Source organism: Carya illinoinensis, chromosome 1 (genome assembly GCF_018687715.1).
Source record: "Carya illinoinensis cultivar Pawnee chromosome 1, C.illinoinensisPawnee_v1, whole genome shotgun sequence".
Classification (NCBI taxonomy): Eukaryota; Viridiplantae; Streptophyta; class Magnoliopsida; order Fagales; family Juglandaceae; genus Carya; species Carya illinoinensis.
Window position 1 is genome coordinate 52,936,272 of NC_056752.1, and position 16,186 is coordinate 52,952,457.

General features: G+C 35.8%; 1 protein-coding gene across 3 annotated transcripts; it reads right to left on the reverse strand.

The window, feature by feature from the left end:
• Positions 1–6,784: 6,784 nt before the first annotated feature.
• On the reverse strand, positions 6,785–16,156 carry LOC122285353 (metal transporter Nramp6). 3 transcript variants are annotated; one of them, XM_043095354.1, is made up of 15 exons: positions 16,014–16,156; positions 15,433–15,570; positions 14,157–14,235; positions 14,026–14,066; positions 13,546–13,624; positions 13,329–13,433; positions 11,722–11,831; positions 11,362–11,543; positions 11,205–11,274; positions 10,194–10,367; positions 9,959–10,063; positions 9,317–9,448; positions 8,543–8,638; positions 7,068–7,414; positions 6,785–6,942 (listed from the first exon to the last, which is right to left on the reverse strand). In XM_043095354.1, exons 2-14 carry the CDS (start codon positions 15,562–15,564, stop codon positions 7,070–7,072), a joined length of 1,650 nt encoding a protein of 549 aa, XP_042951288.1. In that variant the 5' UTR covers positions 15,565–15,570; positions 16,014–16,156; the 3' UTR covers positions 6,785–6,942; positions 7,068–7,069. The 3 variants fall into 3 exon arrangements, with proteins under 3 accessions (XP_042951288.1, XP_042951287.1, XP_042951289.1); XM_043095353.1 differs by lacking the exon at positions 16,014–16,156 and adding an exon at positions 15,867–15,986 and having other exon boundaries at positions 6,785–7,414; XM_043095355.1 differs by lacking the exons at positions 11,722–11,831; positions 13,329–13,433; positions 13,546–13,624 and having other exon boundaries at positions 6,785–7,414.
• Positions 16,157–16,186: the final 30 nt, after the last annotated feature.

A 16,186-nucleotide genomic window follows, 5' to 3' on the forward strand; every position in this document is an offset into this window, starting at 1 on the left:
AAATTCATCACTCGCTCGCACGAACTCAATCTGTCTCTGAAGGAGACATCAACTGGTGTGAGCTTGTCCGGAGTATTGAACTTCATGGACAGGTCCGTGGGAGAGCAATATTCGGTGATGGGAAGTTGGATCTAAAAAGCCAAGGCGCAGCTTACGTGTTTGAGACCCTACTTCCGGTCCTGTGTTATGTTCGTCCTCGACCTGAGCTCAAAGTTTTTTCTGATCTAGTCAATCCAGTACGAGGGTTTATTTGCTTGTTTGTCCGAAATGTCCACCGCCTCCTTCTCTCTCCTCTTATGCGTCTCTTTCTTCACACGCACACGACTCTGTCGAGTTACTGTGGCGCCAAGGGATTGGACTTGAAAGGATCCGGGAGTTTGAGATCGATTCCATCCGGTTCGCCGAGCTGATGATGTTATCGAGGATCGTCTGCAACGACTCAATAACTTGGGTCACTTTTTACAAGTTATGCTAGACTGCATCCTGCTACACCTAGGTCGCTACCCAGCTCCCGACTAAGAACCCAGATGCACCGATTATGAAGGTCACGGACCGACTCCATAAGCTCAAAATCAAGTCCAATCCCTCACTCTCGCCCCAAATCGGAAAATCGAAGGCTCCAATGGTTGAACCATCTTCTCCAAAAGTCTCATGTATGGGAAGGTTGAGATCGAAGAGAGACCGTAATCACAGATTGAAGGATAAGCATCAGTCCTCTGAACCGGTCGTGGTCCGGTCGAGTTGAGCTCGTTCCCTTCGTAGAGCTCCGGCGACCAATAGAGAGGCCAAACCAATGCTCTCGGCTTCGGCATTTTTTTTTAGTAGCATTTACCACCACAGCAGAACCTATGGAAACAGAGACCTTCGGATCTTCCCTGGCTGAGGAGATCGGCGGCGAAAAACTGCATAACCCCAGTTGGCGTAGATGATGCAGATCTTCTACCGTATTGATCTCTCGGCGTCAGCACCGATCGCCTTTGCTAATTCCTTGAATTACCTACAGCAACATAAACCCAGCAACTAATTTCCTTGCCTGCTGATTTTTCCCACACGAAGAGAAAATATGGAAATAAGTCAAAAAGGGGTGGCTGGAAGAAGCCGCCTATTATTTCTATTTCTATCAAGGCCTAAAAAGGCTACCCACTTTTATTATACTGTTATATTTTCTCACTTATAATATTATATCTTGAAAAAATGCAGGGTGTAAAAAAAAAAAAGAAGCTTGATTTATTTGGTGATGAGTGAAGGATCTGGTAAGATGCTGTCGGGGGAAAGAATCCAAAAATAAAGAAAAGATTTACGGAAAGGCACGGCGTAGATAAGGGATAAAATGAGAAAAGTCATAAACAAGGACCAGTTTAATGGTGGGAGGACTTTTTAGCCCTATGATGGTTGCTGCTCGCCTACACTCCTGCAGTCTGCTACTGTATGCTTTCTTTATCTTATTTGATTATTTGTTTATAAATAAAATTTTGTATTATGATAGAAAGCGTGGAGACAGACTGATCAACAAAGAAGTGGGGCTGTGAGGAATCATTCAGTACGCTGCGTGTATGGTTCTAATGATTCTGAACTTAAGTAAGTTTTTAATATATTATTGTTGAGATGAATATTTATGATTATATTCATTATTATTACTTGATAAACTCTATGTTTATTTACATAATTTAGATACAAGTTTTATTTATTGATGATATGATTTATCTGAGAATAGAAATGGAGCATCCCTGAAGGATCACCTTAAAATAATAGCTTTTGAGTATCTCATAGTTTAAATGATTGATACTTGTACCAAAAGCTCATTATGATTTATGCACTTGAAGTTGCATAATTGAAATTGTGGAAAGAATATATATTTGAATGAACGTCTCGAATGTGCTCTTGAAGTAGCAATATGAAATGCAAACGTTCACAATATATTCTAAATTTATATCTGGTCTTTCAGTGACTAAGCAAAATAATGAGTTTTTGATAAGAATCATTAATCACGTCTTACTAGATTTATATCATTCCCTGAAGTGAATGATAATGAATTTATATCATTCTATTCCCTGAAGTTAAAATAATGATGCGTTTCATTCAAAGAAACTAAGAGATTGAACGTGATAATGAATATCTTTTCGAGCCAGAAGCTCGTATTAGAAAAGCTATAAACTTTCTCTTTGAGATGATATTATACAATTATTGAATCAAATATTATGATGCATAAAAAGGTGATATGATTCAAAATATTTGTATCTTTTCATGATTATCTTGATAATCTAAAATGAATTACGATAAGTTGAATGATTTTTATATGGACGTCCATAAAAGAACCAAAAGATTCTTTTACTATAAAGTCTTACCACCAGAAGTGGAAAGAAAAATTTGCCAGAAGCAAATAAGATAAAATAATTCGACGTTATTTTAATTATCATATGTGAACCAGAAGTTCAGATGATAATTAAATTTTGGATGCAATAAGATAAAAATGTCTCATATTCTAGCTGCTAAAATCCCAGCGAGGATTGAAGTCCCTATAGGACAATTAAGAAATTCAGCAGTCTAAAGACATGTTTAAAGGCATGTGAGACGTATTGATACAAAAGATAGAGCATCTCAAAAGAGAAAAGCACAAATAATTTGGTGCTCCTGAAGAGGCCATACCCACAGAACAAGCAATAAAGTCCATCCAAATTTTCTGTATAAAATTCTCCTATATAAACTCTTGAAGAGTATAAATCTCCTGAAGAGTGCCTCCTGAAGAGATTTTTCATGAAAATGTCTTCCCTTGAAGAGGGACAGGTACCTGAAAATAACGAGATCTCGTTACATTTCATGAATAATGGAGAAATTATGGATAGAAATAAAATTATTGTCGACAACGTATTTCCATATGAGATGGCAATTGACATTACCAGAAGTAATGATAAAAGTGAATCAAGAACCGTCGAAGAATACCGACGTAAAATATTGGCCAAATTTGAAAGAAATAATTCCTGCAGAATTGATTCACTAGTAAAATATGATGCATCGGGACTTATAGTCCAAACACCTAAAGAGGTGATGCTTGTTGAATGTCAGTGGGTATTTATGGAAAGGAAATAAAAATGTGATATATAAATCACGAGTTAGTTTCTCAATTCCTGCAGAATTGATATCACTAAGTAAAATGTGATAAATATTGACTTGAAGTCTAAATACCTAAAGAGGTGATTTTTGTTAAATATCAGTGGATATTTATATACATGATATAAAAAGCCTGAAGCTTTTAATATGAAAATGTGATATAGAAATCATAAGTCAGTTTCTCGAAAAAACAATATTGATATGATTTTAAAGTGGTTGAAATCATATTGAGATTTTTATTAGCTTGAAAGTTACCGAGAGTTTGGATATGCATGATTAACTGCATATTTATATGGATCATTAGATCATGATATATATATATATGAAAATCCCTGAAGGATAGAAAATGTCTGAAACTTCTAATATGAATACATCTGGAAATATGTATTCTATCAAGTTTCAAAGATCCTTATATGATCTAAAAGCAATCCAAACGCAAATGAAAACAAGCTATTATTGCAGTTTATATATATGATTTAAATGTCATTGAGGCTCCAGAAGAGCTCATGAAACTGCACATATTTGAAATATAAATCTGAAACCCTTGCGGCTTCAAGGGGAAGATGGATGATGTTATTAGTCATGAAATATCATCTTTTAAATACAATTAGTATTTCATGATTCATATTATAGGTTTGATAAGAAGTGTGCATTATTAAAAAAGAAATAAAATGAAGCACACAAAACATCTACCAGAAGATAGAAACACAAATATGAATATTTGTGAAATATTATTATCTTGAAGCAAGAATTACAGAAATTTAAGGCACTTTGCCTCATTCTTCAAATGCTCTTGTTCTTCAAGAATCTGCAAGTCATCCCTATCTAAAGCGGTGGGCAATCGAAAAGAAGGTTTAAGCAAAGATTTTAAATTCCTATTCTCTTTCTTTATTGATTCTATCTTCATGTTGGACTCCAGAAGAAGTCGCTGAAGTATAGCAATATTCTCGTGGAGATAGTCAACTCCACAAGTTCTGGATTGCAGTCGCTGAGAAAATGCGACAATGGATGATGAGTATCGGGTACCGAGACTCACAAGCTCATAGATAGCCTCATTATCTGACCTATGAGTAAGATCATTACATTGCATGATAGCACCTGTGGTAGAAGCAGGAACAAGTGATGAACGAGGTGCAGAGTACCTCATATATTGACCATGAGAAGATCGCTGAGCCATTGCAGAGTAAAAATGTAGAGAGAGATTGCAGGATAAGAATGCAGAAAGAGATTGCAGTGTAAAATTGCAGTATGATTACAGAAAAGTGAAGAAGATGAGATGAGAATGAAGATGAGCTGAATATCTCTTTTATAGAGAAAATTATGATACAGCATCTCTCGTGAAGCAAGAGAAAAGAGATGGAATATAGCTTCATAGCTCTGCGGCGCCTGACAGCTGCAGCACCTAACAGCACGCCTGACAGCTGCAGTACCTGACAGCACGCCTGACACCTACAGAGGAGTTGAAAATCTGCGGTGCTTGTCTGATCTTAAAAGGCTGGCCACCGTTTTTATTAAAAATGAGAAGAGTACAACTCCAGAAGAGTAGTGATCAGCAGAAAGATCCAGTTAGTTGGATGTACAAATGCGAGTTATCTTTCAGATACACACAAGAAGATCATTGCAATTCATGAGAAGAAAGTTGAAATTGATATCAAGAAGGTACGGTCAAGTAAAAATCTAGCAGATTTATTCACTAGAACATTACCAACTGCAACATTTAAGAAGATTATGCAGAACATTGGAATGCGGAGGTTTGAAGACCTGTTATCATACATTTTTCAGGGGAAGTAATGTTTTGAAGACTTGTGCTGATTGTACTCTTTTTCCTTCGCTAAGGTTTTATCCCACTGAGTTTTCCTTTGCAAGGTTTTAATGAGGCAATCCTAAAGCACTCGGCGATACACATGAATACTGTACTCTTTTTCCTTCGCCATTGGTTTTTTTCCCACAGGGTTTTTCCTTGGCAAGGTTTTAACGAGGCATATTCTTTAAATATGGTCATCCAAAGGGGAAGTGTTGTAAACCATGTTGGATTGTATGACCACATTTATCTAGTCGTCAAATGCATAGTGAGCTAGCATAGTCCCCCTTTGTACGCCTATATATATCGTTAAATTCTTTAAGAAAGATATAAGTTTGATATACAGATTAATAACAGAACTTCTCTGTCTGAGTTCTCTCTCATTCTTTCTCTATGTTTGAAACTCTCTCTTTATTTTGATTTATTTACAACAATTATTACATTTTTCTTCTTTTTGATTTTTGGAGCGATCGATCTACACACTTGAGGTGGAACTCATAGGAGGGTGTGCCAAATCAATCTTCCTTGTCCTTGTACTTGGCTAGGCAAATGCATCATTCCGGTCATTCCCACCACAAACACAAAGATTGTCAAAAGAAGTAAAGAGAATAAAACAAGAAGTACGTCACAAGATGTTGAAAATTGGGTACTGCAATATAGGAAAGAAGAAAAGGGTATGTAGTAGATTAGAACATAATTCAATATAAGTCATCTCATTTCCTAAAGAATTATTGTAAACTTGAATTCAAATGCTAAAGTTTTAATATTAAGGTTTTTTCATGGTTTCATATCGACTGAAATTTTTTAAGAATTCTATTCGAATTACAAAAAAAAAAAATTTGAAATTAATTTTAGGTGCCATTTATTTGAAACAAAATAGTGAAATGCTCACTCCATTAGAAGATATTCTCACTAAAAGGTGCACAAACTCAAGGGGAAAAAAACTGTGCAAGGGGTCTGCTCTTTACCTGAAGTTCATGGGTTAGTACTTATATGGTTATATGAGATCTGGGCATATCTTTCGTAGGAGCACCAAAGCTTTTTTAGTTAAGAAGTTAAGAAACCAAGTCAAGATACATTCTCTATAAAGCTACATGGTCTGTGTTTGTATCATTAATTAGGTTGCATCATGTCATGTATATAAAAAATATACATATCTAACAGCTAGATACCACTAAGCTATCAGTCCAGGGCACATACAAACCTCTAGTAATTTTAATGAGAGGAAAACAAAATGTCAAGGGGAGTTTAGCTCAAGAATTGGGTCTGAGAGCAGCAGATTCTTTGAATTTCATCCATTTCTGAGTACTCAAAATTTTCAGACCAATATCTTCAAAGTTATTGAGTTTTTGCGATATGTCAGTATCCCACATTAGCAAAGTTAAGGGCAGCTGCACAGCGAGAGCAACGAGATGAATCCATCAATGAAATCCCCTTAATCGATTATCTTGGTGTGAGAATCTCTTCTGGATTATCACAAAACAGACCCCCCCCCCCCCCCCCCCCCCCCCCCTTTTTTTTTTTAATTTAACTTCATATATTTATATTTATATAATAATTATGGTTCCAGTTTAACCCCTTGAATCTTGTGCTTTGGATACTACTGTCCAAGCTCTGCAGCTGCCCTCAACTTTTGTTGTGAATTTATAATAAACAACGAGATAGTACCCATCTTCCAATACAACTGAGTGAGGAAGAAGAGACTAGGAAACAACTCGAGAATGGATAATCGCATGGGAAAAACGGAGGACGTGATGACTATTACAACAAAAATCAAAATAAAAAACAACCGCCATACAACGAAAATACCCAAAACTGATAAACCAAAAATCACAACAAAAACATAAAATCAAAATTGGAAAATAACTCATAAAATTCCAAATCCAAAACTACCAAACAAACTACCATACAATCGGGTCGGTTCGGATGAGCTGTTTAAATGTACAGTCTTAATTATCATTATACATTAAATAATATATACTCGTGCCCATGTTTCCATGCTCGTCCACGTGCAACAGCAATAAGCGCTGCAGCTAATTAGGAAAATATGAAAAATATGTCAGACTTATTACAAAATTTATTCTAGCCTACGTGTCTCCATAATCTAGACATTAGCTTAGAGTTTGTCTTTTAGGACTACTCTAGCTTACCAACTAACCATCAGTCAAGACCCTCTGCATCTCTTCTTTGAGGCAACTGCATGCTGACTATATCTTCTCTTGGTAGAGAATACATGATTGATCCATTACCCGTCTCATTGCTCGTTTGTCCACTTTCAGGTGTCATTAATGCCAAAAGGTGCGTAGCCTTCTTGTTGCTGCGGAAAACCAGATATGCAATCCCAGCTAAATAAATTGTCATACCTGAAAATCCGAATATTCCAAGAAACACAGCAGCTGCAAGTTTCATCTGGTTATGGAAGAGCAACTTGATGAAGCCCGTCAAGATAAAGTATATATTTATGGCCATAATAAGGGAACCAATTATCCAAGTGACAGCTGCAATCTGCAATAGAAAATTACACAAATCAATGAGCGAAAACTGATAAGACGCACGCACAACCGTAGGACTAGGCCCTCCCACTCTTAGTTACTTTCTACTAACACGTCACTGTCTGACTGGTCAGAAATCTCTTTCTTTTCCCGACCATCAAATACATTAGGAAAATGCTCAGGCCACCTACAATTTCTACCTCTACCGAGAATGTATTCCGATTCTTTTTTCTCTTTTTAAGGATTTAAATTTATTTATATTTTAGTATCGTGTTTTTTATTTTATATTTAAAAAAATTCTTTAAAAAAATAAATTAAAAATAAAATAAAATTTATACACTCGGTAGAAATCCTCGATCAATTTCCTGTGGCTCTAGCAGCTCCCAATGCATTATATCTGGTGAAGGATACCAGATCATATGTCTAATTTGGGAGGAAGGATAGATCCTCAAAAGATTTCTGCTAGAATGTTCACAAGTGAAATAGTACAATTTGTTAAGTGGTCCATTTTAATTACAGTGAAAGAAACAATGAGTGATTAATATTAAGTAAAAAAATATCATATCAATCACTCAGTTTTTGATATGATATTATAAGGTCTAACTCCACTAACTCAAGCTTTTGAATTCGTGCTGTATAAAAAATGTTTGTCAAGCCCCACAACTAGAGCCCACAAGTGTCAGCACCCTCACAAACCCAAATGTCCCAATAATTTCAAATTTCTGGTAGCCATATTGCATTTCATGACTTCCAGACCAGCAAATATGGTACACTTACTTTGTTTTTACAATACTTTTTAACTCTATTTCCTATAATCATTACAACTTTTTCAAATTCTCACATAAAATAAAATAAATAATTCAATTTTTTAAAATCTCAAAATAAAAATAATATTAATAAATATGTTCTAACAATATTTTATTCAATTTTCAACTTTCATCTCTACTCATATCATCCAATATGTCATTTCAACTGCCTATATATATATATATATAGCAAGCAGAAAATCCACCAATGTGAATATGGTTAGGCAGCCATGAATTTTTTTTAAAAACTCAAATATACCCATAGCCTAACCCTGGAATCAAATATGTAAGGGAATAGAATAGGAAGATGAGTCTCTACTGATAATAAACCTTACCGCTCTGGAGTTTGCATGAATCCCCATCTTATTCTTACTGCTGGTGAATTTGAGGAGTGGAATGAGAGCAAAAGGAAGCTCAAATGATAAAATCATCTGACAACACATATCAAAGTTAAGCTGCAGCACAAACGAGACAGAAAAGAACATCCAATTTTGCGAAACATTGCATGTTGAAAAATGAGATCACAAATGTCATTTTAAACCACAAATCAATCCTGTCAATGACGTATATTATAATCATTTAGCATACAGTGAGGAATTTATATATGGTGTGCGGTATAGGTGTTGTTTGGATATAGCCAAGGGACAATAATGGTGAATCAAACAATGGTAATGGGTAAAATCAATTTATTTTTCTTCAGAGTTTTGTTCAAGCAGAAAGAGAACTGCTTTCCGTTCCAAAATGTAATTTTCCAATACTAAGATCATTGAAACATTTGGGAAAATGTGAAAACCTAGGGAACATTTGGAAGTTTTATTGCTGTGGAGGATCCAATGTCTTTTACATTCCATTCAAAGGCAAAAATAAAGCCATAACAGATCAGGCTATTTTACTAGCAATCATGAATTATTACTTTGAAACTAACTTGAAAATAAATCAATTCAACTGCATTGATTTGTGAATATAAACATGCAATTTAGTACTAATATAGGGTTCAGATCTATACAAAGCTCAGGGCGTCTCTTAGTATATTCAATTAAGTTTGGAATAGTGATCCCCATATTCAGGAAGAAAAAGGTAATTGACAGGCAAGCATATCTTTATCTTACTGATGCAATGATGATCAGCTTTCCAGCCCCAGCAGAGCCACCAATAAGTGAAACAATTAAACTAGGGACTATAGCCAAGCAACGAGTTAAAAAATTTCGAATCCACGGCTCCAGTCGTAAATCAAGAAATCCCTACCAAAACAAAAATATCAGATGAGTCAGGTCAAAATAATTAGTGTGATGATCTTGTAATTCAACAAAGTTATCCAAAAGTATATTCATGGTATGAGACTCCCATCAATAAATGGAGGTCATAAAGTAATTGCTTAAAAGCATCCAAGTAATTCGGGCATTACTTCGAAGTTGAACTAGTAACAAAAACAATTCAGTTAGAATATGAATTCCCAATCACTGATCCAGGCTGTCATGAAGCAAATATCCTTAAATTAATTTACGAATACTTTATGATTAGAAATATAATTTTCCTATTCCCTGGCTGTTCATTCTATAAGAGGAAACCGACATAACTTATCTGTATCCTTTGAGATTAAAAGACAAGACTAGATAAAATGGATTATTCTTAACTTTAACTTTCAAATCTGAAAGCTTTCTAAGGTAGAAATTTAATACTGCCATTTGGATAAACAGAAGAATTGGGCAATGCTAAGACCTGAAAATATATATGGTCAATTAGCAAAGTACCTGCATAACATATTGTCCTGCATACGTTCCAGTTATGGTAGAACTCTGACCTGATGCCAGCAAAGCAATTGCAAAAAGTTTTGAACTCCAACTGCCTAAGACATTCTGTAAACAACAAATTAAAACCAAGATTACAAAGCATCTGGATTAATAACCATTGCCATTTTCTGTGAGAAAACAAGTGCCAGGGCCAAGAAAAAATGGGAACATTAACAAGTTTGGATGAATAGCATACTCTTAATAAAAATGAGGCCTTGTTCAAGTCCAAATCCTCGCAGCTCTTCTGATCTTCCGCATTCAAAGTTTTGGAATTACAAACTGCACCACTTACGGAAATAACGGACACATTAATGAGGAAAGCCACCATTAGTGCAAAGGCACTCTCTATTAGATAGAATCTGCAGGCCTCCTGTGAGATAGTATGCCATCAGATGTTGTTCTTACAATATTTCCAGAATCTACTTGCAGGAACCAAAATTATCTATTGATGCAAACAACACCATTAACTAAATAATTGTTCTTTAAACAAGCCATAAAGGAGCTGGTTTCATTCAAGTATGATTTACTAATTGAAGCTGTATGGCTTCTAACCAAAAGAGGCAGAGAGAAGGAAAAAAAAGAAGTTATAGCAGAGTATTATGTGATTGAAACACATTTACTTTTTATGATGAGGACTCCCGGCGACTGTATAAACGCAGCATGTCTTTAACCAGTTAAACCCCAGGTGTGTGTAACGTGCACACATCACACAGATCAAGTAAGTCATCAGCACTGATGAGAGACGTGGCCTCTAAAAATCATCTGCAGCCAAGGTTCGAGCCTTAAATCTGGAGGGAGTATACCCCTAAGACAAAGGCTGTTACCACTTGAGCTGACCTGACCCCTACGGTTTGAAACACATTTCTATCTGGATAAAGTAGAACGATAGAAAACTTGAAAGAAGGAAGAGCAGTTTCATTACACATACTTATTATACAATACAGAGTTTTTTGAGGATATTACCCAGGTGGCCACTGTATCATTCCAGTCACTACAATAAGAACATGCAGAACAGAACAGAAACATTTACCTCCTAAATTTCCCAACCATCAAATCTCTTTATACAGAGACTAGATGGTAAGGAAATAAAGAATTCTTATTTATTTGGCTAAATGCTCGATTAAATTTTGCAATTAATGTGCAGAACAGTGATATTTTGAGCATGGTTTAAAGTTCAAAACTTGTCCACCAAAGGTAAGATGTTTACTCGGATGCCTCGAACGGATCGTGGTATCTTCCTAGAAAGCACCAATGCTGAATGGAGGAAGAGATTGTGTCTGCGGCAAGTAAACAAAATTCAATGAAAATAAGCTAAATGCTCAATGGAAAGCTTATGTAATCTTTGGAAGACATGAAAAACGTACGGCATAACCATAGCACCAAGAAGTGAAATCGCAAGGCCAGTAGCACCATTTCCTTTGAGTTGGGGAACAAAAAGACCATTTAAAACCTCAGTAGCAGCAGGCTTTGCGTAGCCAAGCTCCGCAAAAAAACATGCAGCAATTGTAAGTACAAGAAAGGTAATCAAGAATTCAAGTTTCCTGACCTGTAAACAAAGAAAAAGAGGATGTAATAATCTAAAGGTTATCTTCATCAAAAACTGTTCACTACCCTAATTCTATTTTTATCAAATAGATAAGAAATAGTCTTCCAAACATACTCCAAAGCACTAAAAAAGGGTCATCAAGTAGGAATCAAAGACTATTGAAAATATATCTGGATACCCCATATTGCTGCAAGGCTAGAAGAAGCAATGTACTAAGCCCTGTCAGAAGAACACCGCACCATAGAGGAATACCGAAGAGCATATTTAATGCAAAGGCTGTACCAATAACTGGAAATAGGAAGAAGCAGAGTCACAATAACATGTACATCTATAAAATGAACAAAATTAACACATTTCTGCTTTCTAAAAAGATTAAAATAAAGTATTTTTGTTTTTTGACAAGTAGAAAAAATCAAGTGTGAATGGCTAAAGAAGCATACATAAAGGTTTGTATAAATCATTAAATTATAAATTGGAAGCCTGCTGCCACAAAGTCAATCTCTAACGAAAAATATTATCCAACCAAATTTCAGGATAGGTAGATGCAATGATGTTGGTGTTGTGCCATGAATTATTCTGATATTGATAGGTTACACTATGCATGAGACTAATATGAACACTATGCACAGCATGGAAACCAACTAAGAAAAATAATCAAAAGAGAATTATCATATACTAAGAGTGTATATATGGATGGTGAATATTTAATAACAGTTCATCCAAGTTTAAATTCCTCAAAACTCTTAATAATCGACAATGATTACTAACTCCTTAGGAAACCTAGAAATCTTATTTAAGCATCTTACTATTTTTGGGTCTTTACTATAAGTTGTAAACAATGACCGCCTTTTTTTTATTACTCAAAGATTTTATTAAAAAGCATAAAAGGTGTATGACATCTTTTCAATCTTACTGGTTCAAGCTACATTCCTTTTGCCCATACCTTGCCCTTTAAAGTCATCAACTTTGACACATTTCCAATTTGACAATATATGCACCCAACTTAGCCAGCAAATGGTCCTCTTGATAAAATGACCTGCTAAACCCAAGCTTCCAACGTATACATTTTCCAGACGCTTTCATTCCAAACCTCTAATTCCTCTTGCTCATGAATGCTTCAACTAAAATTTGTCCAATACTAAAAAAATCTTAGAATATCCACATGATCCCTAAACTCAAGTTCAATCTTCTATTTTTCACCAAAATTGGAAGCACAATATTCTCAGTAGAGCTAAAAAATTGATCGAAAAACAGGACAGGATATGAAGCTCCTCATTTATGCCAGTCACCTCATCCCTAAGTACTTCAAAGCCAAAATTTTGTAAGCAACTCCCTCATAGAAACAAGATGGAGGGAAACTTACCAATACAAAAATATTGTCATAAAATTGACATAAGAATTAAAAAAATAATAATAATAGAAAAGAGAAGTTAATATTCAGATGGCAGAGGTTAGGTCCTTAAAAGTTTAGTATACAAGGCTGAACGCTCTTCCAATAGTAGAAAACGAATTTGAGGTGAAAGTCAAAGCCATTCATTATGAGCCATTCAAGTGTCAGGGCTCATGATAATAAAATGATTAAAGAAAAAAAAGCTTAAAAGACACCTGGTTAGAGGTCACGAACAGCATTTGTGATGCTATAGAAATATATCTTGTCCTTAGTTATTTGATACACATACAGCTTAGTTAGTGTCTTCTACTATAGCTGCTTTTATTTTGTATGGTTCAATAGCAACACCACTTTCTGCATCCTGTATTCGATTTCGAAGTAACAAGCACTCATACCTTCAGGAATGTCACACGCAACAATAGCAATTTCAGCAAGAACCCAGAGGATGAAGTTTGGGACCCTAGGGTATTCAGCTCTACAGTGCTCTGATAAATGCTTTCCTAAAATTACAAAGCAGCTTTTAGAAGGAGAAAAGAAAAAACCAGATAGCAGGGGAGTATAGATAAGCAGGGAGGACGCATCTAGCAAAAAGTATGCCAACAAATCACTCGCCTGTGACAACCCCAAGATTGGCTGCTAGGGACTGAATAATGAGAGCAGCACAAGAAGCCACTAATATGATCCAAAGTAGCTGAGTAGAAAAATAAGAATGATAATGAAAGACTAGAAAAACCAGCCCACTGAAAAAAAACATGCACGCACATACATACACAGAGAGAAGGGGGGTCCCTGGAAAACAGTAGATGCTGTGATCTTATAGTCAAAAGTACGTAAGGCTATAAGAGTGACTATTCTTCCTGCCATGCATAAGTCATTTAATTAAATGTATCATCACCAGCTCCGTGACCTGATTTATATTTCACAGAAAAAGGTATGGACAAAAAGTCCCATTGTTTTTCGTGGATGGCGTCTATAAGAAGGCAAACCTAAAATGATTGAGCTCCTAAGAGTAATTGGCACACAATGTTAAAAAGTACCAAGTTCTACTGAACTTCAATGGGAAATAACTGCATTAGAAGATGACATTCGCACCTCGTACTTGAATTGTGCTCCTGCCTGAAGATCTGTTTCAACTGTGAGAAAAAAAAATATAGAATGGCATATGTGTTAGTAAGCACGTGATTTATGGTGGCACCTAAGGAAATGATATATTAAAATCTTACAATTTCCAGGATCAATATATGCAATAGAAACAAGAAACCCGGGACCTATGTATGCAAATAAGTTTTTCCAGCTTGTCCTCTGCCAAAAAGAGATATAAATAGGCACAAATCAATAAATTTCCCATTAGATGTGCTAACATCCACGAAATCTCCTACTGTAAAGCCCACAATCTAATCATCAGGCATGTTTGCACATAAACAGCCTTCGACAATGAAAGAAAAAAATGAACACCAGCTCGAAAAATTTTATGCGCTGCTGAAAAGAACACTAGCTGGAATTCAAGGCACATTTTGCTTGAAGCTGAATGAATCAAAGATTTTCTCGCAAGCAAAAATTCACAACAAGCAGCTATGTAGAAGAAGTGTATTAGGTTTAAAGGTCTAAACACTCACTGATTCATTCACATCACACACTGTAAATTATCAATCTGTGCAGTACATTGGCCAGCTCCTAGTTTAGATGAGCCACAGACAAATCGGACTCCATCCACCAATCATATAGTGATGATCTTTATATTCATTACAGTACTTTGTTTGACATAAAAGGAACAATCTTTGCAATCCTTGAATAATCCGCCCAAGTGATGCAGCATGATAAACATGGATGGCTGTACCATGCCTAACATATAATACAAGCATTGCAGGAATCTTGCCCGAGGTTTCTCATTTTATCCTCTTTTTTCTTATTATCTGGATATTAAATTATATTCATTGTCTGGCCAGATAGGTTTTTTTTTTCTCGGAATTTGAAGATATTTCGCACTGATTTCACCAAGCTATGGAGCATTTCAATTACAACTGAGTTAGTAGTAAGATAGAGTTATCAAAGAAACCCAATGTGACCGTATCTCAGTTTCACCATCCAGGTCTTTCTAAGGATTTGCTTCGGTTTACTCAATCCTATGATAAAAAATCGACAAAATAAAAACTGAAGATAACTTGTAAGCTTAATTTGTCACAGCCTAATACAGTCAACCGTTAGCTTTCTCGAATATCAATCAATTTTCTATCAATTGGAGTATGCAAGTATGCCTACGAGCCTAACGGTTGGTCTCGGGGAAGATTGTGTGAATGGTAGATATCACATTTCTGAGCCCAAATCCATAGATTTATGCTTCTGGTTTAACGTGTTTATAACTCTATATCAAGACCTTGCCTCATCCGGAGACTTTCCAAGGAAAGCTATACTTCTTCCAGTATTATGCAAAAAAGTATTGCACAAGTCCAAGGTCTCAATGATTATTTGACAAGTAAACTGTTATATAATCAAACTCACATCAGGAACAACAATCTGATCATAATCCGAGTTCTCAATCAGCGGCGCGTTTGAAAAACTCTGGCTTCCAGTGCTCGCAATGAACTGTGGCTGTCCGGATGTCGTACCTGTCGCGGCCATCTCTCCCTGCATATAACACTGTCAGGACAAGAAAGAAAAGCTTCAGTTAGTTAATCACGTTTGCATTAACAGTTCAACCAGTGCACAACATTTGTAGTGAAAACAGGTTTTTGAAATTTGATTTTTTTTTAAAAAGAAAGAAAGAAAAATAAACGGACCAACTCCAAAAGAAGAAAAAAAAGGTCCAGTTACTGTTTGAATGGCAAAAAGTGAAACAAAAACCGCATGGATACAAAGAAACCAAAATCCGAAAACACTTTTTACAGCGAGAACAATAAGATCACAGAGCGTGAAAAAGATAACGGAGAGCCCACATCTGCAGAGTCAAAAAGGATTTATAATTTTGTCTGTTTTCTACGTTTTATGGGAAAGCAAACAGAGGCGGATGAGTCGACAGGATGGGACAGAGATCGAGACAGGCATATAAAACTCGATATTCTTGAAATTTCAGATGTGCTTACAGAAGAGAACGGTTCACGAAGGAGAACAAACTACAGAGTCCCCTCTCTCTCTCTCTCTACACCTTTCGGTCCTAATCTCACTAGGAATCCGTTTCCAAGTCGTCCTTTTATAGCCTCTACCCAACCCCATTGCTTTTTGAGAAAATGAACTAAGATTTCTTGTATCAGTAACC